The 25130-nt window shown below is 37.1% G+C and overlaps 2 protein-coding genes across 4 annotated transcripts in view; both read right to left on the bottom strand.

Annotated features, from left to right (window-relative positions):
- Window positions 1-6821, bottom strand: part of LOC117325767 (FYN-binding protein 1-like) — a 65139-nt gene extending 58318 nt beyond the window's left edge. The window contains exon 1 of one of the 2 annotated variants that reach the window (XM_033882213.1): window positions 6344-6821. In XM_033882213.1, the coding sequence (XP_033738104.1) occupies window positions 6344-6349 (6 nt within the window). In that variant the 5' untranslated portion in view covers window positions 6350-6821. The remainder of the gene's footprint in view (window positions 1-6343) is intronic. The other variant, XM_033882214.1, reaches the window with a different exon arrangement.
- Window positions 6822-11462: 4641 nt separating this feature from the next.
- Window positions 11463-20909, bottom strand: LOC117325766 (pancreatic lipase-related protein 2-like). 2 transcript variants are annotated; one of them, XM_033882212.1, is made up of 9 exons: window positions 19540-20909; window positions 18305-18681; window positions 17693-17924; window positions 17175-17414; window positions 15872-15975; window positions 14086-14215; window positions 13197-13302; window positions 12222-12410; window positions 11463-11994 (listed from the first exon to the last, which is right to left on the bottom strand). In XM_033882212.1, the coding sequence occupies exons 2-9, from the start codon at window positions 18482-18484 to the stop codon at window positions 11913-11915; spliced, it is 1263 nt and encodes a 420-aa protein (XP_033738103.1). In that variant the 5' UTR covers window positions 18485-18681; window positions 19540-20909; the 3' UTR covers window positions 11463-11912. The 2 variants fall into 2 exon arrangements, with proteins under 2 accessions (XP_033738103.1, XP_033738102.1); XM_033882211.1 differs by lacking the exon at window positions 19540-20909 and adding an exon at window positions 18985-19317.
- Between the last annotated feature and the right edge of the window lie 4221 nt (window positions 20910-25130).

The following is a 25130-nucleotide window of genomic DNA, read 5'->3' as shown; positions in this document are numbered from 1 at the left end:
TTTACACACTGTGTCCCTATCTAGTCCAGACAGACACTAGATGTTGTACAGGTTTACACACTGTGTCCCTATCTAGTCCAGACAGACACTAGATGTTGTACAGGTTTACACACTGTGTCCCTATCTAGTCCAGACAGACACTTGATGCTGTACAGGTTTAAACACTGTGTCTCTATCTAGTCCAGACAGACACTAGATGTTGTACAGGTTTACACACTGTGTCCCTATCTAGTCCAGACAGACACTAGATGTTGTACAGGTTTACACACTGTGTCCCTATCTAGTCCAGACAGACACTAGATGTTGTACAGGTTTACACACTGTGTCCCTATCTAGTCCAGACAGACACTAGATGTTGTACAGGTTTACACACTGTGTCCCTATCTAGTCCAGACAGACACTAGATGTTGTACAGGTTTACACACTGTGTCCCTATCTAGTCCAGACAGACACTAGATGTTGTACAGGTTTACACACTGTGTCCCTATCTAGTCCAGACAGACACTAGATGTTGTACAGGGTTACACACTGTGTCCCTATCTAGTCCAGACAGACACTTGATGTTGTACAGGTTTACACACTGTGTCCCTATCTAGTCCAGACAGACACTAGATGTTGTACAGGTTTACACACTGTGTCCCTATCTAGTCCAGACAGACACTAGATGTTGTACAGGTTTACACACTGTGTCCCCATCTAGTCCAGACAGACACTAGATGTTGTACAGGTTTACACACTATGTCCCTATCTAGTCCAGACAGACACTAGATGTTGTACAGGTTTACACACTGTGTCCCTGACAGACACTAGATGTTGTACAGGTTTACAGACACTAGATGTTGTACAGGTTTACACACTGTGTCCCTATCTAGTATAAACAGACACTAGATGTTGTACAGGTTTACACACTGTGTCCCTGTCTTGTCCAGATAGACACTAGATGTTGTACAGGTTTACACACTGTGTCCCTGACAGACACTAGATGTTGTACAGGTTTACAGACACTAGATGTTGTACAGGTTTACACACTGTGTCCCTATCTAGTATAAACAGACACTAGATGTTGTACAGGTTTACACACGGTGTCCCTATCTAGTCCAGACAGACACTAGATGTTGTACAGGTTTACACTGTGTCCCTATCTAGTCCAGACAGACACTAGATGTTGTACAGGTTTACACACAGTGTCCCTATCTAGTCCAGACAGACACTAGATGTTGTACAGGTTTACACACTGTGTCCATATCTAGTCCACACAGACACTAGATGTTGTACAGGTTTACACACAGTGTCCCTATCTAGTCCAGACAGACACTAGATGTTGTACAGGTTTACACACTGTGTCCCTATCTAGTCCAGACACACACTAGATGTTGTACAGGTTTACACACAGTGTCCCTATCTAGTCCAGACAGACACTAGATATTGTACAGGTTTACACACTGTGTCCCTATCTAGTCCAGACAGACACTAGATGTTGTACAGGTTTACACACTGTGTCCCTATCTAGTCCAGACAGTCACTAGATGTTGTACAGGTTTACACACTGTGTCCCTATCTAGTCCAGACAGACACTAGATATTGTACAGGTTTACACACTGTGTCCCTATCTAGTCCAGACAGACACTAGATGTTGTACAGGTTTACACACAGTGTCCCTATCTAGTCCAGACAGACACTAGATGTTGTACAGGTTTACACACTATGTCCCTATCTAGTCCAGACAGACACTAGATGTTGTACAGGTTTACACACTGTGTCCCTATCTAGTCCAGACAGACACTAGATGTTGTACAGGTTTACACACTATGTCCCTATCTAGTCCAGACAGACACTAGATGTTGTACAGGTTTACACACTGTGTCCCTATCTAGTCCAGACAGACACTAGATGTTGTACAGGTTTACACACTGTGTCCCTATCTAGTCCAGACAGACACTAGATGTTGTACAGGTTTACACACTATGTCCCTATCTAGTCCAGACAGACACTAGATGTTGTACAGGTTTACACACTGTGTCCCTATCTAGTCCAGACAGACACTAGATGTTGTACAGGTTTACACACTGTGTCCCTATCTAGTCCAGACAGACACTAGATGTTGTACAGGTTTACACACTGTGTCCCTATCTAGTCCAGACAGACACTAGATGTTGTACAGGTTTACACACTGTGTCCCTATCTAGTCCAGACAGACACTAGATGTTGTACAGGTTTACACACTGTGTCCCTATCTAGTCCAGACAGACACTAGATGTTGTACAGGTTTACACACTGTGTCCCTATCTAGTCCAGACAGACACTAGATGTTGTACAGGTTTACACACTGTGTCCCTATCTAGTCCAGACAGACACTAGATGTTGTACAGGTTTACACACTGTGTCCCTATCTAGTCCAGACAGACACTAGATGTTGTACAGGTTTACACACTGTGTCCCTATCTAGTCCAGACAGACACTAGATGTTGTACAGGTTTACACATTATGTCCAGTGTGCCTACAGTAGTTACCAACACATTTGTGGAGGGAGTACCAAGATTATGTTACTAATTACTTTGGCACAATCTCAATGAATTGGCCAGTAGAGATACACCCCATCACCTAGGATCCTCTGTTAAATACACCGCCCACTGAACAGAACATCATATTTCTTTTTTTTCCACATCTCCTTATTTAGGATAACTTATCCTTATGCTTTGGTTATCCATTCACCTGAAAACACTGCCTGCTATATACATAATATTTACAATACAAAACACAAAGGGGAAATACATTACATTAATATTCACCTGATATACACCACTTTTTGATACATATTTGATATAAACCCTATATAATTGTCCACTTTTAATAATACACCAATATAGATATCCACCTTATATTTACAGCCTATATACATCCACCTAATATACATCCTGTATAGATACCCATCTTATATACAATATTATATATAGATATTCATTTTATATACACCAGATAAAGATATCCAACTTATATATACATCCACATTATATATACAATATATACATATATCAACCTTATATATGATGTTTATAGATATCCACCTTACATCTACATCCTATATAGATATCCACCTTATATACAGCCTATATAGATATCCACCTTATATACAACCTATATAGATATCCACCTTATATACAACCTATATAGATATCCACTTTATATACAACCTATATAGATATCCACTTTATATACAACCCATATAGATATCCACCTTACATCTACATCCTATATAGATATCCACCTTATATACAGCCTATATAGATATCCACCTTATATACAACCTATATAGATATCCACCTTATATACAACCTATATAGATATCCACTTTATATACAACCCATATAGATATCCACCTAATATATAATCCTACAAAGATATCCACCTTATATCTTCATCCTATATAGATATCCAGCTTATATTAACATCCTATATAGATATCCACCTTATATATATATATATCATAAACAAATATCCACCTTATATATGCATAATATATTGATATCCACCTTATATATACAACCAATATAGATATAGACCTGATATCTACATCCTATATAGATATCCACCTTATATTTACAACCTATATACATCAACCTTATATATAAATCCTGTATAGATACCCATTTTATGTACCATATTATATATAGATATTAATTTTATATACACCAGATAAAGATAACCACCTTATATATACATCCACATTATTTATACAATATATACATATATCAACTCTATATATGATGTTTATAGATATCCACCTTATATTGATGTATAAAGATATCCATTTTATATCTACATCCTATATAGATACCCTCCTTATCTACATCCTATATAGATATCCACTTTATACACAACCCATATAGATATCCACCTAATATATAATCCTACAAAGATATCCACCTTATATCTTCATCCTATATAGATATCCAGCTTATATTAACATCCTATATAGATATCCAGCTTATATATACATCCTATAGAGATATCAACCTTATATATATATATATCATAAACAAATATCCACCTTATATATACATAATATATTGATATCCACCTTATATATACAACCAATATAGATATAGACCTGATATCTACATCCTATACAGATATCCACCTTATATCTACATCCTATATAGATATCCACCTTATATACAATATATATAGATATCCACCTTATATACAATATATATAGATATATACATTCTATATATATATCCACCTTATATCTACATTCTATATAGATATCCACCTTATATACATCCTATATAGATATCCACCTTATGTACAACCTATATAGATATCCACCTTATATCTACATCCTATATAGATATCCACCTTATATACAATATATATAGATATCCACCTTATATATACAACTTATATAGATATCCACCTTATATCTACATCCTATATAGATATCCACCTTATATACAACCTATATAGATATCCACCTTATATACAACCTATATAGATATCCACCTTATATACAACCTATATAGATATCCACCTTATATACAACCTATATAGATATCCACCTCATATACAACCTATATAGATATCCACTTTATATCTATATCCAATATAGATATCCACCTTATATGCAGCCTATATAGATATCCACCTTATATACAGCCTATATAGATATCCACCTTATATACAGCCTATATAGATATCCACCTTATATACAACCTATATAGATATCCACCTCATATATACAACCAATATAGATATAGACCTTATATACAACCTATATAGATATCCACCTTATATCTACATACTATTTAGATATCCACCTTATATTTACAACCTATATAGATATCCACCTTATATACAACCTATATAGATATCCATCTTATATACAACCTATGTAGATATCCATCTTATATACAACCTATATAGATATCCACCTTATATCTACATCCTATATAAATATCCACCTTATATTCATCCTATATAGATATCCACCTTATATACAATATATACAGATATCCACCTTATATACAACCTATACAGATATCCACCTTATATCTACATCCTATATAGATATCCACCTTATATACAACCTATATAGATATCCACCTTATATCTAAATCCTATATAGATATCCACCTTATATCTACATCCTATATAGATATCCACCTTACATCTAAATCCTATATAGATATCCACCTTACATCTACATCCTATATAGATATCCACCTTATATACAACGTATATGATATCCACCTTATATACAACCTATATAGATATCCACCTTATATACAACCTATATAGATATCCACCTTATATACAACCTATATAGATATCCACCTTATATACAACCTATATAGATATCCACCTTATATACAACCTATATATATATCCACCTTATATATACATCCTATATAGATATCCACCTGATATACATCCTATATAGATATCCACCTGATATACATCCTATATAGATATCCACCTTATATACAACCTATACAGATATCCACATGATATCTAAATCCTATATAGATATCCACCTTATATACATCCTATATAGATATCCACCTTATATACAACCCATATAGATATCCACCTTATATACAACCTATATGAAATCCACATTATATACATCCTATATAGATATCCACCTTATATACAACCCATATAGATATCCACATTATATAATCCTATATAGATATCCACCTTATATACATCCTATATAGATATACACCTTATATACAACCCATATAGATATCCACCTGATATACAACCTATATGAAATCCACATTATATACATCCTATATAGATATCCACCTTATATACATCCTATATAGATATCCACCTGATATATACATCCTATATAGATACCCACTTTATATACATCCTATATAGATATCCACCTTATATACAACCCATATAGATATCCACCTTATATACAACCTATATGAAATCCACATTATATACATCCTATATAGATATCCACATTATATACATCATATATAGATATCCACCTTATATACATCCTATATAGATATCCACCTTATATATACAGCATAGTGATGTCAACCTTTTAAATACATCCTATATATATACATCCTATATATATACTTACTTTATATATACTTACTTTATATATGTACCTTTTGAGATACCTATATATCCCTATATATCAAGCCTTTCATGTTATGTTATATAGCAGTCAGGATACAGAAAAATAAATTGTGATCATCACTTGGTTTTACTTGTCTTATATATAGAAACACCACACACTTAAGTTTCACACTGTATCTTGATTTTTAACGTGTATTTACGTTATAAACATATTGCCTACAGCTAAAGAACTCACCTCCATCCTTACGAAAGTATTAAAACTGCACACGCTCCCAGACTTAGACAACTTGACAGATCCCCGACTTCGACAACTTGACAGAAGTTGGTGGTGAAGCTGCACACCTCCCCGACTTAAACAACTTGACAGAAGTTGTTGGTGAAAGCTGCACACATCATTACGCTGAGCCAATCAGTGATAAAACAAGACACCAAGTGTAAATACACTACGCGTGTTTCAATTACAGTATCATATCTAAAACTGATATTAAGGTAACCTTCGACCTGTGGCAAACTTCCGGGAATGTCTGTTCCATGGCTGGAGATGGGGAGCAGGATTCTAGTCTGAATCCCCCCAGTTAATCCGTCAATGCTCCTGCAGTGCCCGTCTACAGTATAAGTGTCGAGAAAATGCCACAAGAATGTGCCCCGTACGTGAGCGCAAAACTACACACTTGTTCCCCGTGGCTTTTCCTCTCCTTCAATAAGATCAAACTTCGCTTAGAACGCATGAGCTATTCTAATTTATAATGTCATCTAACTGTATACAACTTCCGGGATCCGTGTTTACCTGCCTCTCCGACCTCATTTCGTGATAAGCATGTATGTCATACCCGGTATATCTAACAACCTTGAAGTTTTATTGTGTGCTATTTAGCCACGGTAACCATTTTATATGCAGTGAAGTGTTCACTGGCTGTGAATTTACACTATCTTAGGTCACATGTTCTAACCTCTGTAAAACGAAACTAAAATTGTAGTATTCAGCTAGTCTGCCTTCGTGATCTCTCAATGTTTTGGTTTGTAATAATCTACGACTAATAGTGTTCTCTTAGAACGTGCTGTCGGCCGAACCTCACAGTTTGTCAAATATTTACATAAACTCTAGTTCCAGTATACATTTCAAACTTTATTACAAGTGTTCAATTATTGTGGACCGGGTTTGTCAAATCTACAGTTCTTTCCTTGTATTATGGTTTTGTATCTCACAATCTCACTGCTGGTACCGGTGTTACATGTATATTACATATCACCATTGTATTTAACTGCTGACACCAGTTCAAAATTAAATGAACAACAAGTTATGTAGAATTATATTTACATTTTACTTACAACATCATAACTCATGTAATTTATCAAGTAATATACACTTACTCAACACAAGTCTCCAATCTTTCCCTATAACTTTGTTACTACTTGTACATCTATATAATGTTCAGTGGAACTCTTCAAACTTTGAAACTAGTATACACACAGTTCACACTAACCATCACAACTAAAAATAACTATTCTATCAAATCTCTGGCCTATCTTCTCGATTCTAAAATCTCAAGTCTCCTCACTTCTGTTCTCTACTCTAAAATTCCTAAATACTCCGAACTGCAGACCGCCTCTTTATTGTCCGACTCCAAACTCCTTAGGACTATTGACTAACCGTTCTCTCCAACTCCCTAGACTAAATGTGTCCCCTTTGGCAGAATCATGCTGCACTAAAAGGCTGCTGATAAGGATAACTTTAGATAAATTAACCCAGAGGTCAGCTCATCCGACCTCCCTGACAAGTTATGTCACAGACTAACTCCTAACTCTGCCCACGAGCCAAGGCTAATAAAATGCATAACAAATTATATACACAATTAACAGTTAAATGACTACTAAATGCTTGATTGACAACCGATTCTAGTGATGCACACTTACAGTAGTGTTCCTGTAAATAAATACAAACCCACATCATAGATTGTTGGACCCATCAGTGATCCAGAGACACAGAGATCCTGAAGGGAAGATAAAACGGGCCCTAATTTACAATGGTTTAATGAGTTTTGCAATTTTTGGAGACTGGATAATTTAAAAGAATATAAAGAACGTGTGTTTATCACTATTCCTAATAACTAAGACTCGGTACACAGTGTAACAGCACGTTGGACTGTAACAGGGGTCATTTCGAAGGAAAGTGGTCAGTTGAGAGCACGTGAAACGAATAATGATGCATACAGGGATCTCTTGAATAAAATTGTGTTTGGTTTGTCTGCAAGGCAACCATTTTGATGCAGGGGGTGCCTAATGAAGTAGAAAATTGGTGTTATACCTTGTAGTGCCCTCCCATACCCAATCCATACCCCATACCACGTGTCGCGGACTCGAGCTAGACAATACCATACTCTAATGTGAAGGGTTACTGATCCTAACTCTTGGTAAGCGAAGATGCTTAATGTATAGTGAACATTTGTCAGAACAATAAGAACAATGACATCTATCTATATATAGCACCAGGTTCTATATATTGTCTTGGCCTAACAAGGTGTCAGATGTGTATTAGGATATGATATTTTACGGATACCATAATTGAGAAATTTCATCTGAATACCATATAGGTGTGCATGCGAGTATCAGAATCCAGATCTACAAAATTGTCAGACTCTATACTGACGCCCCGCCATTGGATACTTTATGTGTCTATATATTATAGTATCCAGTTTGTCCCCAATACGTATCCAGTCGGAGTTCAGGTGTGCGTATTGTTGAGGTGGTGACGACTGTATCCAGTCGGAGTTCAGGTGTGTGTATTGTTGAGGTGGTGACGACATATCCAGTCGGAGTTCAGGTGTGTGTATTGTTGAGGTGGTGACGACTGTATCCAGTCGGTGTTCCGGTGTGTGTATTGTTGAGGTGGTGACGTCTGTATCCAGTCGGTGTTCCGGTGTGTGTATTGTTGAGGTGGTGACGTCTGTATCCAGTCGGTGTTCAGGTGTGTGTATTGTTGAGGTGGTGACGACTGTATCCAGTCGGAGTTCAGGTGTGTGTATTGTTGAGGTGGTGACGACTGTATCCAGTCGGAGTTCAGGTGTGTGTATTGTTGAGGTGGTGACGACTGTATCCAGTCGGAGTTCCGATGAGGATTATAGTAAGCATCTTTTTTTGGAAATCCAAAACTACTGCATCTTAACGATAAGTTAAAAATCACAGCGACTGGACAAATGTTCCAACCCTATAAGGTTTAATTATGTGTGTGTGTTGTATATAGTTTATATATATATATGGACGGTGGGAAAGGAATTTGTACGAAGTCCCTATGACAAAATGGTTTGTAGGTAATTTTTAATAATAAGAGTTGTCTCTCTTCTCACTGTATAACGGCTCTAAGCGACATAAAACAAACGAATCACAACCCCTAAGTCCTATCCGAGACGGAGTGAGGTGAGCAATCTCAATCCGTTCTGGAGAGAGCAATTTATTTAGTAGAAATATACCAATCTGACCAAAAACAAAAAAAAAAAACAAACAAAAAAACAAAAAAAACCCAGCAACATTCCTTCACTTTCGGTCAAGGATTCATCACTCGTGGAAAAGGTACTCGTCTCCATTTATCTCCCATTCTCGTAAGAGATGACGGAGACAGGGTGCATTATGACACCCAGCAATCTAGACAGCGACGTACCTATCTGGATCCCGATGAGTTTCATCAATATTCTCTAACTAAAGAATGTCATTAACTTAAAATGTCCCATAGGAAAGCATTGCAGAATTAAGCGGAAATTCTTCACATAGGAAAGCATTACAGAATTAAGCGGAAAATCTAGGTAATAAACCTTCCTTGAATTCTGTAATGCTGTTCACTATGGAAACTTTGAAGTTAAACACTTTCCTTAAGTTAAGAAAGATTGATAAAACTAGCTGCAGACCACAAAAGGTTAACCGGAAGTTCTAAGAGACACGGGACACGAGCACCACTTCTCTCGGTCTTTTATTATGAAGTGCAATCCGGAAAAAGTGACGGATACACAGTATAATGGTTCCGTCCGGAGCTTAATACGGAAATAAAAAAAGGAAAACAAAGCATGTCGGTTTATTTACTGTAATTGGCTAACCTGAATTTTTGAGAGGGAGACTCGGTATCGCATGACATCCGATTGGTTCTGGGCTAACCGGAAGTACTGAAGGAGACCTAACACGTTTTGATTGGACGGGAACAGCGATTCCAGAGAGGATACATGACATGTACGTGTGGCGTGAACATGAACAGTACAATCCTTGAGTAGATGCTATCTGTGTGATTGTATAATCAGAAGCAAGGGAACATCAAACAAAAACATTCTGTTGATATTTATTTAAATACATTTATTTACAAAATATGACATGACTACCTTATTAAACAGAAATATTATCTTCCGTTGTGCAATCCTTAAACTACTGAAGATTCAAGATTCAAGATGTTTATTACTCTCTGACACACTTGAGTGTGTGTAACAAGAAAAAGGTATATGAATGTTTCTCAACGCTTATGTCCATACCCTTTGTACGATGGCATTCAAAGTAGTATGTATGCCAACTGAAAGCAGCGCAATACTTGCTATCTACTTGAAAGAATATTTTAATCTCGTGAAAAAAAGAGGACTACTGTTAATCATTTAATATTATCAAATACTTTTCCGTTTGACATCCGTGTCCTTTCAGAACTGGTAACCAAAGAAAACACCATGTCCTCTTCCGTGAAAAGTACTGATGAAATGTTACTGTTTTTTGCGTCTTTTTCACCTTAGATACTGATAAACAATCCCTAACAGACATACCGTACCGTATTTCTAAGTATGTGTGGCATAATCATAACTTAGTTTAAACGCCGAATGACAAAATCTGTCAGCTTAGGCTAGTAGAATTAATCATTCACCGACTATTTCCATGTCCAACACATTCTCCAGAGGCACGGAGGGGTGACTACCCCACAATGTCAATATCGTATAGAAGTATACCGATAGCTTTAGGAACACGTGACTTATGTGCTGTGCACGGGTATGACATCTTATCATTGTCACGTGACGAAACAGGTGTAACTATAGAAAGCACGACGTTGTTTCCGCCAGAAGTGAGAATGGCTTTCAATCGGTTGTTAAAACAGTACGTGAAATGAGTTATAAAGCGAAGATTTTCCAGAGAGACGAACCACACCGCAAAACGTTCTTTGTTTATGTACATATTTTAAACAAATACAATGACTTTCATTACAGTTTCCTTCCCACATTTTCTCCGGGACGTGTACCATGATAATTGTAATAAAGATAAGAAGGGCTCTGCAACCAGTGTACATAGAAAAAAAAAAAATCAATTTATTGATATTTTTGAATTAGAAATAAAATGTATAAATATATGAAGCAATTTATTGGCATAGTCCTAACACATAACACCACGACATTTATGACACGATTTGATAGCAGGAACAGAGGATATCTTCTTTGTGAATTACACAAACAAAATCATATGATTACGTACATCATGTAAGTATTATCAAGCGTAAAACATTGCAAATTAAATGATGTAGATCGCCCGCCCAAAGGAAAGCCCGCTGCTTCCGTATCTGACGTATAATGTTCGAAGAAAATCAATTAAAGAATCACGACTGTTTACACATCCTTCCTGTCAGTACAGAGTTCCGGAGGCTACCTTGAAGCGGAACATGTACAAAATACGTTTGCGAACAATACATGTCTTTGATAAGTGTGATTCTATAGAAAGGGGGAACTCGGCACCACACATACAGTAGTGCTGTAATCCATCGTATTATTTATAAAGTCCCCGACTTTTATTTATTATTAACATGACGGGGCTGTTCTTCTCTTCAGATTGATGGGAATGCTGTCCTGGAGGGCATGGTTTACGGCACAGAACTCGAAGCTGCAAACAAAATTGTGATATCTTACACCTTTTACATGTGATTGGGTACACGGTGTTTTCTTTCGTGTAAATGTATAAAACTCCAGGCGTACAGCTTTGTATATCAGTATCGGTGTCAGGTAATATCTATAAAATAATAAAACGATTTCTCATATTTTTTACTTCTGAATATCGCCACGGTACAACTTTTTAATAGGAAGCAACATTTTACAGATCACGTGACTCACCTTTCACCCAATTCACCGGAAGCGACGGATACAGAATGAGCAGACCACGAGTCCTCCCCGCCGAAAAATCCTAAGAAATTTGAGGCCTTCTTGGTGTAGCGGAGGTCTATACTGTGTATCTGGCCAACCTCCACGGACGATGTGATAACTGCCTGTAGGTTGTGACCCGAAGTCAGATCCACATCAGGTCTATAAGTGATGTATGATAGTCTGTTACTGATTAGAGGATACAAGTAGTGAACTGCTGTAGAATCATGGTTAGATTCTGAATATGATGTATACATTATGATTTTTGTACATGAGCACCAGGAAGGCGGGGATCGGAAGTTTTAAGTGAAGAATCTTCTTCCAGTTATATTCATTCCCGCATTCTCGAACTCTAGATTGTGAACTGTCGCATGGGGATGGACGAGAATAAATATCAAATCGGACAAGTTTTTAGAGCTATTTTCAACTTAATATATGTAAACAAACAATATAAGCGTTTGTTTACTACTCCAGGGCTCCACTCCACCTCAATACCCCTACTACTCAAGGGCACCCCTAAACCTCCATACCCCTGCCAATCCAGCATTCCATAGGTACTATGAATGGAACATTGTTCAATCTATTCTTCAACCGCATTGATAGAACAAAGCATGGTTCTGAAACAGTTAATACACAGACACACTATGAATACCGACATCTGAATATAAAATTTGTTGCTGAACGGAAAAGAAACTTCACCAGTCCACTCTGGTTCCTCGTGTCCGGGTACCCTTCTAGTGTTCTATATCAGAAATAGTTTTAAGGCTTACTCCATAGCAGTAACACTTTCTCTGTCGAACTGTACCAACCGGAAGTACCTCAGTACCCGTTTATTAACACTTCCTGACTCTGTGACATTGTGCCAAGCATAAGTATCCCAATCGCCTCTCTGACACTTATCAAATCGACAAACCGGAAGTACCGTACTCGCCGTTTATTACCACTTACTCTGTGACACTTTGCCAACCGGAAGTACCCCAATCACCGTTTATTTTCACTGCCACAGTTCCTGAAGAGTCTGCTGAAGATGCCACTACAACACTGTACTGGAAACCTTAAAAACATATTTTAAAATATTCATTAAATACTTGTTTCAGTGTTTAACAATAGTCATAGTTATTATCAAAGAAATACGATATAAAGATATTCAAGTTTGGTTTTAACTGAAGTCATGTATCTGTAAATCAAGCACCAATGTTATGAACTGACCCGGGTTTTTATTTGCATGCAACAACAGATCGCCAGACTCGGAGTTCAATAAACAATACAAAGCGAGGGTCTATAAACACTATGTTCAATAGTTATTACAATATTGGAAGCAGGGTTTGGTGTTCAATGGTTACCTCAGTGTGGGGAGCTATGCTCAGTGTTCAATAGTTACTACAATACGGGGAGCTATGCTCAGTGTTCAATAGTTACTACAATACGGGGAGCTATACTCAGTGTTCAATAGTTATTACAATACGGGGAGCTAGTCTCTGTTCAATAGTTACTACAATATTGGGCGCTAGGTTCGGTGTTCAATAATTACTTCAATATGGGGAGCTATGCTCAGTGTTCAATAGTTACCACAATACGGGGAGCTAGACTCGGTGTTCAATAGTTACCACAATACGGGGAGCTAGACTCAGGGTTCAATAGTTACCACAATACGGGGAGCTAGACTCGGTGTTCAATAGTTACCACAATACGGGGAGCTAGACTCATGGTTCAATAGTTACCACAATACGGGGAGCTAGACTCATGGTTCAATAGTTACCACAATACGGGGAGCTAGACTCAGTGTTCAATAGTTACTATACAATATTGGGAGCTAGGTTCGGTGTTCAATAATTACCACAATACGGGGAGCTAGATTCCGTGTTCAAGTACAATTTGCCCCTGGCGTGGTACTGGTCGGCATAATAACCCATCTGTGCGCAACCACTTCCTGCGCAGTTCAAACACAAACCTTTCTGGAAGTTATCCTTCAATAGAAATGATCACTTTCAGAAGCATACATGTGAATGCTTTATAGGTAACGGTTTAGATTTGCGCGATTTGCCGAATGTTTAAAGCAAAATGTATGCTTTTTCTTTATCATTATATATATTATCATCTTATCATTGTTTTGCGAAAATGGTGAAACGGATTTCACTGTTCTTAATAATTTCGCAATTTTACTATATCTTTGAAAACAGTGAAAAACAGAGCCCCTTAAAAATAACAACCGCTAAAATATAATAATGAAAATAGATGATATAATAGTAATAGTGTATATCATACATGTATAAATAATATTATTATTTAGTATAGTAATCGTACATATCATTATGTCTTTCTTTCAGGATCTGATCACAGCCTTAGTTTGATTTGAGACTACGGGTAGTTTGTAGGTCTACCATCATCAGAACTTGTTATATAATCTACGAGGCGCAAACCGACAATAACTTTAGGGATACTTGAAAAATAGGTATTTAGTAATAGAGCGCTAGTTTCGTATAAGTTTAAACCAGCCAATCAAGACATAGCTTTCCGAATGAAATGTTGAGATCAAATACGCAAAGTGGTAACCGCGGAGAAGAAAAGGTCGCCAATCGAAAGCATTACCAACTACATATGTATAATGTAATTAAATATAGCAGTCTACACAGGCAAAATGTCTTCATGTCAATTCAGGTCAAAGTCAGGTCAATTTCAGGTAAATATTTTCAGGTCAAATTGATATGAAAAGAGCAGACTAGTTAATTCATGTCAAGAAATTGAACTAAATCTGACCTGAAATTGACCAGAAATCAACATGAAATTTTACCTCAAATTGAATGAAGATTTTTTTCAGGTCAAAATGACCTCAAATTGACCTGAAAATTTCTTCATGCGAGATTGACCTCATTTTTCAGGTCAATTTCAGGTCAATTTCAAGTTATTATTTTTTGTGGTCAAATTTACCTCAAGACATTTTGCTTGAGTAGACGTAAACTAAAAATGAAATACTTTTTATTTGTCAAATCAATCTACCAGTGAGTGTACTACCATGGATAGCTTACTTGTTGGAGTCCTTTGTGTATCAAATATATGCTTTACATATATATCACGTTAAAACAAAACGCTGCAGAACAGCTATGACACCGTAGTGTGAGGAAGAACAAACGGGTGGGTGCCGGTCTTTAGTAACACTTTAGACCTATGTACCTACCCTTCCATTTCAATAAATGGTCTTTTAATGAAGCAGACAAAAGAATCATTTCACTATATGAATCTTTTGTAAGGAAGGCAGAACCATGAGGTATCTAATAATGCTAATGCGTGAAGAAGACTTAACAGTATATTTCTTGATAGCATTTTCGAAGTTACTTCAATTAAGTGTTAGGACCGCGTACGAAGTGCACAAATATATTTCAATATATGATTATTTAAACTATTTCAAGCGTGGAAGTTTTATGGCTCAAACGATAATTTATGTAATTATCCTTAAATCAATGTTATTGAACGGTTTATTCTGAATTACATAAGTTTGTGTCCAGTAAGCCTATTTTGACTGGGCACATGTTACGGTAATTATATGGGTGGTGATATTATAAATACACTGTGTTGATTATGCATTTGTCATGATAATACATGTACAATAATTGAGTTGGTCTTACATAGGAGCTACACGGATAGCCTGTAAATGGACAGGGAGAATTGATGGACTCTGTGAAGTACTCGTGAGAACGGGAATGGCTACAGCTCACAGTATCTCCTAAATCTGAAAAAAATCACAACGATTAGACCTGATGTGCTTAGTCTGAGGTACCTGAAAATACCCTAATCCTTGTATCGTATACGCTCCCCTTTTATCACGGACTTCCCACATCGTATACATTCTCCGTACTATATACACTCCTCATGTATATATATTCCCCGCATCTATACAGTCACCACACCTTATACATTCCCTGTATCGTAAACACTCCTCGTATATATATATTCCCCGTATCTATACAGTCCCCACACCTTATACATTCCCCGTATCTATACAGTCCCCACACCTTATACATTCCCTGTATCGTATACACTCCTCGTATATATATTCCCCGTATCTATACAGCCCCCACACCTTATACATTCCCCGTATCGTAAACACTCCTCGTATATATACATTCCCCGTATGTATACAGTCCCCATACCTTATACACTCCCTGTATCGTATACACTCCAGTACTTATTTACACTTTTTACATGTTTACACACATTGTATTGGTATGCTTGTATTACGAGGAAGTCTAGCTAGTTTTCGACATATTTATCAATTATTAATTTTTTTTTTCATTTTTACAATTGAAGATTACAGGTACACTACAAACACATTTCTGAATTGATGTGGTCTTTAAACTTAATTTAAAAGTAAGTCATAAAAGGGCACGACATTAAATTGCGAGGAATAATTAACCACACGTTTTCAACCTAGCGAACCATTTCTGAATCGAGATAAGGGGGCCCATAGACTCAAGAATGATATAATTTTGATCTTGATTTTGAACGCCATTTCAGAATCAAAATGTTTTCCGAGTTATCGACGATATGAATGCCCACTGCATTGGAGGGATATAAGACACGAATCTTTAGCTGTTTTTAGTGGCTAGCTATATATAGTTAGTATACGGTCGGTATGAATACAATTCTGTTGGCGAATACATAGAATGTTGTCAGCTAGGTAACAAATACCTTCATTTCAGTCAAAGTGGTATTAATTTGATTGGTATGCATAGTGACACCGCTGTGAAATGTCAATAAAAATGAATTTGTAAGACGATTTATGTCTTCAGAATGTATCTTCCTTTCTTATGTTCTAGTAGGATTGCTCTCGGACATACCTAAGTGTCAAACATGTAAATCATCAAGCATTGTAAGATACCATAAATCATATATCATCGTCTATTTAAAAAGCGCCATTTGTACACTTACGATCGAATTTCCCGCTGAAAATCTGGCCGAATATTCCCGAAATTTGACCGGGACATCCTGGTTGTGTCTCTCCGCCATTGGCGTAAAAGTCAACGTGGCCACTTTGTTGCATTAGACCTGCTCCGCCGGAAGAAATAGGCGCCCCATTCGTATGGATTACGTCAACAAACATGGCGTCGCTTTCGTCAAGACGGATCATTTGAGGGTGGTTTTCGAAGTCCGGCTCGGCAGCATCACAACCTAAATGTATATAGAAGATGTATGTATAACATAGTATCACAAATGACGAAGGACGACAATTTTTTTTACATAATTTGTATATGCAACTGATCGGGACATCCAACAAATTTGCAGAACGTTTTGATGTAACGACAAAGTACAAAATAGAAAACAGGAACTAAACATACAAACTCTAATCCCTTCCAGGGTTAACACATCCTGTTATGATTATTACCGAATCATTTTTCCTGATATTTGACTTATTTGCCAGAGACGCGCCCTACTTTCTTAGCTTTTACCTGAAATACGCCCTATTTTCCCGTGCAGGAGGTAACCCGTGTAACCGCTTGTGTGAGCCCCAAGACTATGGCCAATCAGATGGAAGTCGCTCAGTTTGGCGCCAGTCAGAACCATCTGGTCAATCATGAGTCGCATCTGCGTGCCTACCATGCGAGTGTTGGCCACTGCCTGGAAATAGTCTGGAAATGTCGCTCCTGGTCCCCACGCTACCACTATCACGTTCATCGGCTCCTGTAAAATATACACAAATATTACGTTCATCGGCTCCTGTTAAAACATACAAAAATATCATGTTCATAATACTCTATCACGTCCACCAGTAAAAACATGTCGGCCTCTCCCATATAGGAATACAGGCCAAACAATTCTTTCTTTTATACATTATGTAGAATTATACTAGGATGTTTAGGAGGATCTCGTGTAGACGTATATTTTACATATGTATTCTGACTTCACTCACTATCGGTTCAGAAGGTCACCTGCAATGTAATCTGTCATAAATTGGGAGTTGACGGATAAATTTTAAAATGAGACAAATCAGTGAGTGGTGGGAGAAGTTTCTGTCTTTTTTCCCTGTCTTTATACAGTAAACAAACTAGTATAATACATACTGTTTTAAGTAACTCGTCCTTCATGGTATACATCCAAGTAGTATTGATGTTATTGGTAAAGCCATGGATGATGAACTTAGTTTTCCGCGTAGGTTTGTAGCGCGAGTTCAATACCGTGTTAACGTTAGTATAGTCGAGTATTTCCGCCCGAGAACCGCCTTCCGGTGTAAACAGGAGCATTTTGGTACCAATCGCTTCGGGGGATCGGGGAAGGTCGAGGTTTGCATTGTCAAATGGGGCGAAATTGTCGAAACAACCAACGAACTGGTAGCAAACTGTTTTATTGGCGTTAGAGGGAGCCTGGGTAGTTGTTACATTTGTAACAACTCCTGGACTGGTTTGACTTGATGTGGCCGCCCCGTGTAAGTGGTCACTCGCTATACAAGAAAAAAACGTGAGATGGTGACCAAAAGAACATTTTCTTTTATCAGACAAAAATACGTCAAATTTGATTATTTGTAGGTTAAATATGATAACCAAATTATGAATACAGTATTGACAAAATGATAGTTTTCTGACAACATGTGCATTGAAGTTTTAAAACGGACTAGAGGATAATCCAACGAGCGTAAAAAAAACCGGTGATTCAATGGATAAAATGTTCCAAGTTCAATCAGCCATCAAATACATTCATTACAGGGATGGGTTGCTATTAAAAGAAACTAATTCAGATAACTTACCCAGCAAAAGTGTAACTACAAACCAAACAATCATGGCGCGGCCGTTCTGGGATTGCTAGATGACTACTTTGGCATTAGACTCAGATAAGCTTATTGTCTCGCGATGACCTGTGAAATACGTGTCTGGTTCCGTATCACGGAATCACGTGATTTTTATGGACTCTGTGATCTCAAAGACGAATTAAATAGAATTGTGACTATGATAACAGACAAAGCGCTTCCGTGATCGTCGGTCAATACGAACTCTTGTCATCCCCAGTTAGTATGGTATTGTAAAACATAGGTATATAATATAACGTATTTTTAGACTATTCCAAATATCGATATACCAATTGACCTGATTGGCAAAGGAAAAACCAATAACAGATATACTACACAATAAAAATGCAGGGAAGAGCTAACCAGCACAGGCCCAGTAATATGGGTCAGTGTTTACAATGTAAAAAAACCAAAACAGTCAAGGATAAGACCTAAACCCACACACAGTGTTGCTATCTGAAGAAATGGGACAACATGTGGATTTGTTCACGTGTGGTTGGTACATATACACCTTACCCTCAATGTGTCCTCTCTTTTCCTTCTCGTAATTCTTCGTTCGTCAGCAACAGTACGTGCAGACTACAATTGCACAAACAATTTAGTTGAAAAGAACAAACTTCCGGGATGATGAACACGCGCTTCACGAACCAGTCGTGCAAACATATTCAGATCCAATAAAAAACGACATGCGATGTTTGATTAACCCCGACAGTTTCAAGTTTAGTTTACGTTACTTGAATTCGTCCTCGATTTCTTTCGAAGAAGCTTTGACTATACCCAGGCCCACGATGGATATGCTTTACGATTTGTCGGTAAAGTTATAGACTACTTGAATGGCTTGTTAAGATGTCTATCCCGTTCTCATTTCCGGCAGATAAAAGTCTCTCCATTCCGAAACAACTTAAAGCGGCAATAATTGCGATCAATCAATCAATCGGTTAATTAATTTTTCGAGCGGAAGAAGAAGCAAGTTCCCTAAAGTGTCTGAAGTTGATTTTCTATTGCGTTAAAAAAAACATCCTTGTGGACAATTCACGAAAAAAATATTGGCAAAATGTTTCCTTGACGACACTGAATAATAAATCCTCATTGAAACAGACACATATATTTTAGTGTTCTTTACAAACAACGTGATCAACTGAAGCGGAAATGTAACAGAAATTTCTGTATTTATCAATAAGTTCAGTTTTATATTTTATATTATCGGTCATGTAAACTTCCATCACACGTGGTATATTTTCGGTACTTTGCTGATAAAATTCATTAATTGACTAAATTTCCACCTTCAAATCAACAAATCACTGGCACTTTGGGTGAAGCTGAATGTATGGTGAATTGTTTCACGATGTACTAATCGATGTGACGAGTTTAGTCATTATCCACGTCCATACACCAGTAACCGTCAGCACGGTAATGGTACTCTGTTCTGTCAGCCTGTACTATGATACTTCACCCGTAGTAAATGTAGGCGACTTCTTGTGATTAAAGAAACTCGCGAGATTTTGAAACACGATTCCCATACACCACGTTCACCTTAGATATGAGTATAAATTTACTCAAAATCGTACTTTTGACCCGGTTGGTCTTGAGTTTACGAATTTCATTTACAGAGAAGCGGAATGTTATGACTTTTGCCTTCAAACGAAGATGCTTGCCTTAGCACTTTCCACAATTGTGTTTTATATAAATTGTTAGACTTTGGACGCATCTGCTCTTTCAGTGTATTATCCTGTTAAATCCAAATATCTAAACGAGAAGGGATATGGTTGTAAATATTGACACATTGGTTGGTCATAGGTTTGTAATTATAGAAGTTCACTGGTAAGCCTTTGTTCCCCTTAAGGTGCCAGCAGTCATTCAGGGGATACTAAAATGGTTCGTGATTAAGAATGAATAACTCATTTATTTCACGACATCTAACTTTATAATGATATAGTTGAGTCAAATTGACTTTGTTTTTAAGATTGCATTTTATGTATTTTGTGCGATATTTATTCACATATTTGAGCTCACAATTTGCAGCATATCATAAACTTTGAAATATAAGGTCATTTGACAACATAAACATGATTTCACCACTTTTTATTTAGGCCTAGTTTTTTGCCTGTATATCTTGGATTAAAAAGTAAACCAAGTCGTACACCTCTGGTGAGCATCTCTGAATAGGCCATAGCACAGGTCCAATGGTTTGTGCCCCATGGTGCTAAATATAACATCCAGTTTTGATCAAAACAGTTCCTGAGCAAAACAATATTCCTGCAATATGTTCTCATGGCACAGTGTTCCCTTAAAACATAGCAAAAATGGATGAAAGGGGCACAGACTGTTTGAGGAGGTGAGTTGTATGGTCTGGAAAGTGGCAGTCTTTTTAAGCATTGATGTCATTTTTTTTTTTAGTTTCATCGGGGTATGAAACAAATTTTGTTTGCAAACTGTATGAATCCGGGTAGCGGATTCTTACTGAAGTTTGCAAACAAAATTTGTTTCATATCCCGATGAAACTAAATAATAATTGACATCAACGCTTATAATTATTTTTTTTAAATGATTTTCTAATTTAAAACATGTTTTATGTACAATTTTACTGGTTTTAAATGGGATTCTTTTTCTCAAATCAATACGCAACGTCAATTGTCGTATTGTGACGTCACTTTTTTCGCGCCATTCTCGGAATTTCCTTCATAGAAGAATGAAAAGAATTTTTCGACCAATCACATTTGAGTATTTACCATGAAAACAAAGAAAAATTAATTATACAGCATATAAATGGAAAATTGTTACAAAATAATCGCTTCTTGCGAGAGACGATTTACTGTCACCATTTTACTTGCAGATTCCTAACTTCCATTTAGTCGAAGGCAATGACGTCTCATGAGCAATCATGGTAAAGTAAGTATATATGGTCTACCCATTTAGAAACACTTACATGACAACACGAGTTGACCGCTGATTTAATCTTTATGTAAATACATACCTATCTGTGTTCCAGAACGATACAATATGATCATTTTGTTTGCTTGCTTCGGGTGCTTTGAACATGTGCAAGGTTTAAGAGAAATGATTTGAGTAGAATATAATATTTTGGATGGTCGCGAATTCAGGTTACTGCAGTATATATTTGAGACTATCCTGGAGTTGGAAACAAATGTAATAAGAGGGCACCTCGAAGGAATTGATGACGTTAAGAGACAGGATGTTGCAAGAGTTACTGAACAGTCATTAATACTGGCAAAGTGGAGTTGCTCAAACTGATTTACTCTTCATGAGGGCGTGTGTACCAAGTAGGGTCTTCACTTTTATTGTACATGTACTTAGATTGAATGAAGTTGAAGCTGAATTTATGGACTACTACATGTAGTCCACCTAGGGTAGATAAAATTGTCTATAGGTCTATATATATAATTATATAGGTATAAGTTTATTGAAATTTCTGTATGTTTTGTGTGTTTCACACAGAATAGAGGGTAATTGCCATTTGTAAATGCATTGGATGTAATTAGCAAACTTGAAGTTTTGTATGGAATTAGTGATGGGGAGAATTAATATTTAGCCCTCTTTTCCTTTCCGTGCCGTGACGTCAAGCGCACTGAGTTATCTCTACACTGGTTTTGCAGGAAACACCTTAAACCCGACCCTACCATCGCTGGATACCAATGGCTGATTGGACTAGGCTACATACAATACGCTGTATATCGTAGTGTCGTCCAATCCACCGTGGGTATTCGACGTTGGACTTCAACAGGGAAAGTTCATGTCTTCCATCCTTGCCTCCAACACTCGGACAACAAATACTCGTACTTGGTACCTCTCCACCTGTGGAACAGAAACAGAATGAACTCTTCTACTCTGTACTTCTGCTACAATAAGGCAATCAACTACTAAGAACAATGACATTTATCTATATATAGCAGCAGGTTATAGATATTGTCTTGACCTAACATGGTGTCAGATGTGTATTAGCCTTTTGATATCTTACGTATACCAGTATGGAGAAATTTTATTCTGAATATCGTATAGATGTACATGCGTCTAAAAACTTGTCAGACTCGATACTGACAACCCAACATTGAATATTTATTGTTATAATCAACATTATCATAATATCCAGGTTGTCCACAATTTGTATCCAGTCGGAGTCAGTGTATTGTTGATGAAGAGACGACAGTATCTGTTTCGATGGCTTAAATTTTGTTCGTAAACAATCTAATTAAAATTTGACTTGTGATTTCCGCTCCTCTACATAATTTGTATTGCAGTGTATCGTAGAGGAGTAGAAATTACAAGTCTAACTTTAATTAGATTGGTTCGTAAATAGCCTCATTTGACCTCTTGTTGTTACATGTGCTTAAACCGTAAATTAAAAGTCATAGGAACTGTCACAAATTCAAAACTATGGCTTATATATATGTTGTTCGTTTATAAAATTCTTGCGATGAAAGACATTTTTTAGTAAGAGTTCCCTCTCTTCTCGCTCTCTTTGACAATGTTTGTTTATACTGCTAGGAGCGGATACTTTCTATGTGGAAACGTCAAATTTCTACGACCCGGCCTGGGGCGCAATTCAGAGAACGTTTTCCACTATTCAGACGTAGCGATTGTATCGATAACGCACATAAATAAAAAGAACATAGCTCCCTCCCGATCTTGTTATGGCTTCCTTCAGGTCTGGTTATTAGTCCCCCACATGGAGTCAGGGGAATATATATGTACATGTAGTTTTGCATTGTCTCCTTCAGGCCGCCCGTCCTCGCGCAATGGATCTTGTCTAGGCTCGATCTCCTACATAACTCGTCACTGGAACTTCATACTTGGGGCCGCGTGGGTTCACCTAAGTGAGGCGGTGTGTCATGTGCCAAAATATGTCATTACGTCAAAGAAAAAAACTGTTGGGGTCCTACACTACTAGTCGCTGGATTATAATATTTAGGGTATACGTGAGGTGAGGGGGTAAGTCATGTTCCAATGTCACTCTGACCAACACGTTGTTTGATCAGGTATAATCTTCTGCACTACTTGTCCTTGGAACTATCCTACTTGAGGCATGAATTCACTTGCAGTGAGGAATTGATATTGCCTACTAAAATAAGTGATACATGTATTTTTATAATCATTTACATTAATTACCAAAATATTGAATTAATCATTATATACATGAATAAAATGGGTCTGTTAAACATTCAGTGAATAGAATTAGTTCCTTCAGAACACAAATGTATTCTCTGTGCATACTTTAACTGGTATTCTGTTCTTAAAGGTCTACCCAGAAGTACTCCGGGAAAAGCGGTTCACAATGGCTTCATCCCGGTCAGGTTATTCTAAAAGGTCTAATCGCAAGTACCGAGGGATATATGGTTCAAAACAATACCTTCCCAATTTGGTTATCTTTATGGACTAACAGGAAGTAAAAAGGGAAAACATGCTACAACATATTCTTGGTCTCGTTATTGTGCTTGAAATTGGCGAACCGGAAGTAGCGGGGGAGACATGGTACGGCACGACATCATCTTAGTCACTTCATTGTAATTGTAATTTGCCAACCGAAAGTAGAAAGGAGACATAATATGACATTTTATGGGGTGACCGGATATACCAAGGATACATCACCGACAGAGTAAGCAATACATGTCATGATGGTCAGGAAATATAAAAATTATACAGAAATAATTTCTTCTCATGTGCAGTGCTTATACTACAGTATATGGATATATTTCTGTTAACGCTAATGTTCCTATCCCTTGGCTTATAGTGGCATTCGGTTTATTATCAACAACTACTATTTTACCATACTTAACAAGCAGCTTAGCACTATACATTCCAAACGTAAGGTCAATGATTGGTCATGATAACAATAACGATGGATCATGACACTTCCGGTAAATTGTATCACAGTAGTGGTGTATAGTATCGGTAGGATATCACTGGGTATGCTGTTTATCTCCTTAAAGGCAAGATTCCTCTCAGGCGATTTTGTATCATATCCGTAATGGTCAGCTGTAGATATAAATGGTTGTACTGTTGGTTTCAGAAATTCCTTGGCTTTAAGTTGGCGTTGAACGAATTGACAGAATGTCAGCTGTTACCAAAGACCCTTTTATGAACAAACATAG

This window comes from Pecten maximus, chromosome 4 (assembly GCF_902652985.1).
Source record: "Pecten maximus chromosome 4, xPecMax1.1, whole genome shotgun sequence".
NCBI classification, from domain to species: Eukaryota; Metazoa; Mollusca; class Bivalvia; order Pectinida; family Pectinidae; genus Pecten; species Pecten maximus.
Note: the sequence above shows the minus strand (reverse complement) of the source record. Positions and strands in the feature narration are given on the sequence as shown.

What these genes read in the sequence shown, in the direction of transcription:
- LOC117325766 (XM_033882211.1), bottom strand. Translation starts at nt 19,018, where the DNA reads ATGATTGTTTGGTTTGTAGTTACACTTTTGCTGG. An exon ending in TTTCAGCGGGAAATTCGATC is followed by an intron (nt 15,976 to 17,174) that starts GTAAGTGTACAA and finishes GATTTTTTTCAG; the next exon opens with ATTTAGGAGATACTGTGAGC. An exon ending in ATCTAGCTCCCCGTATTGTG is followed by an intron (nt 13,303 to 14,085) that starts GTAATTATTGAA and finishes TATGTTTTTAAG; the next exon opens with GTTTCCAGTACAGTGTTGTA.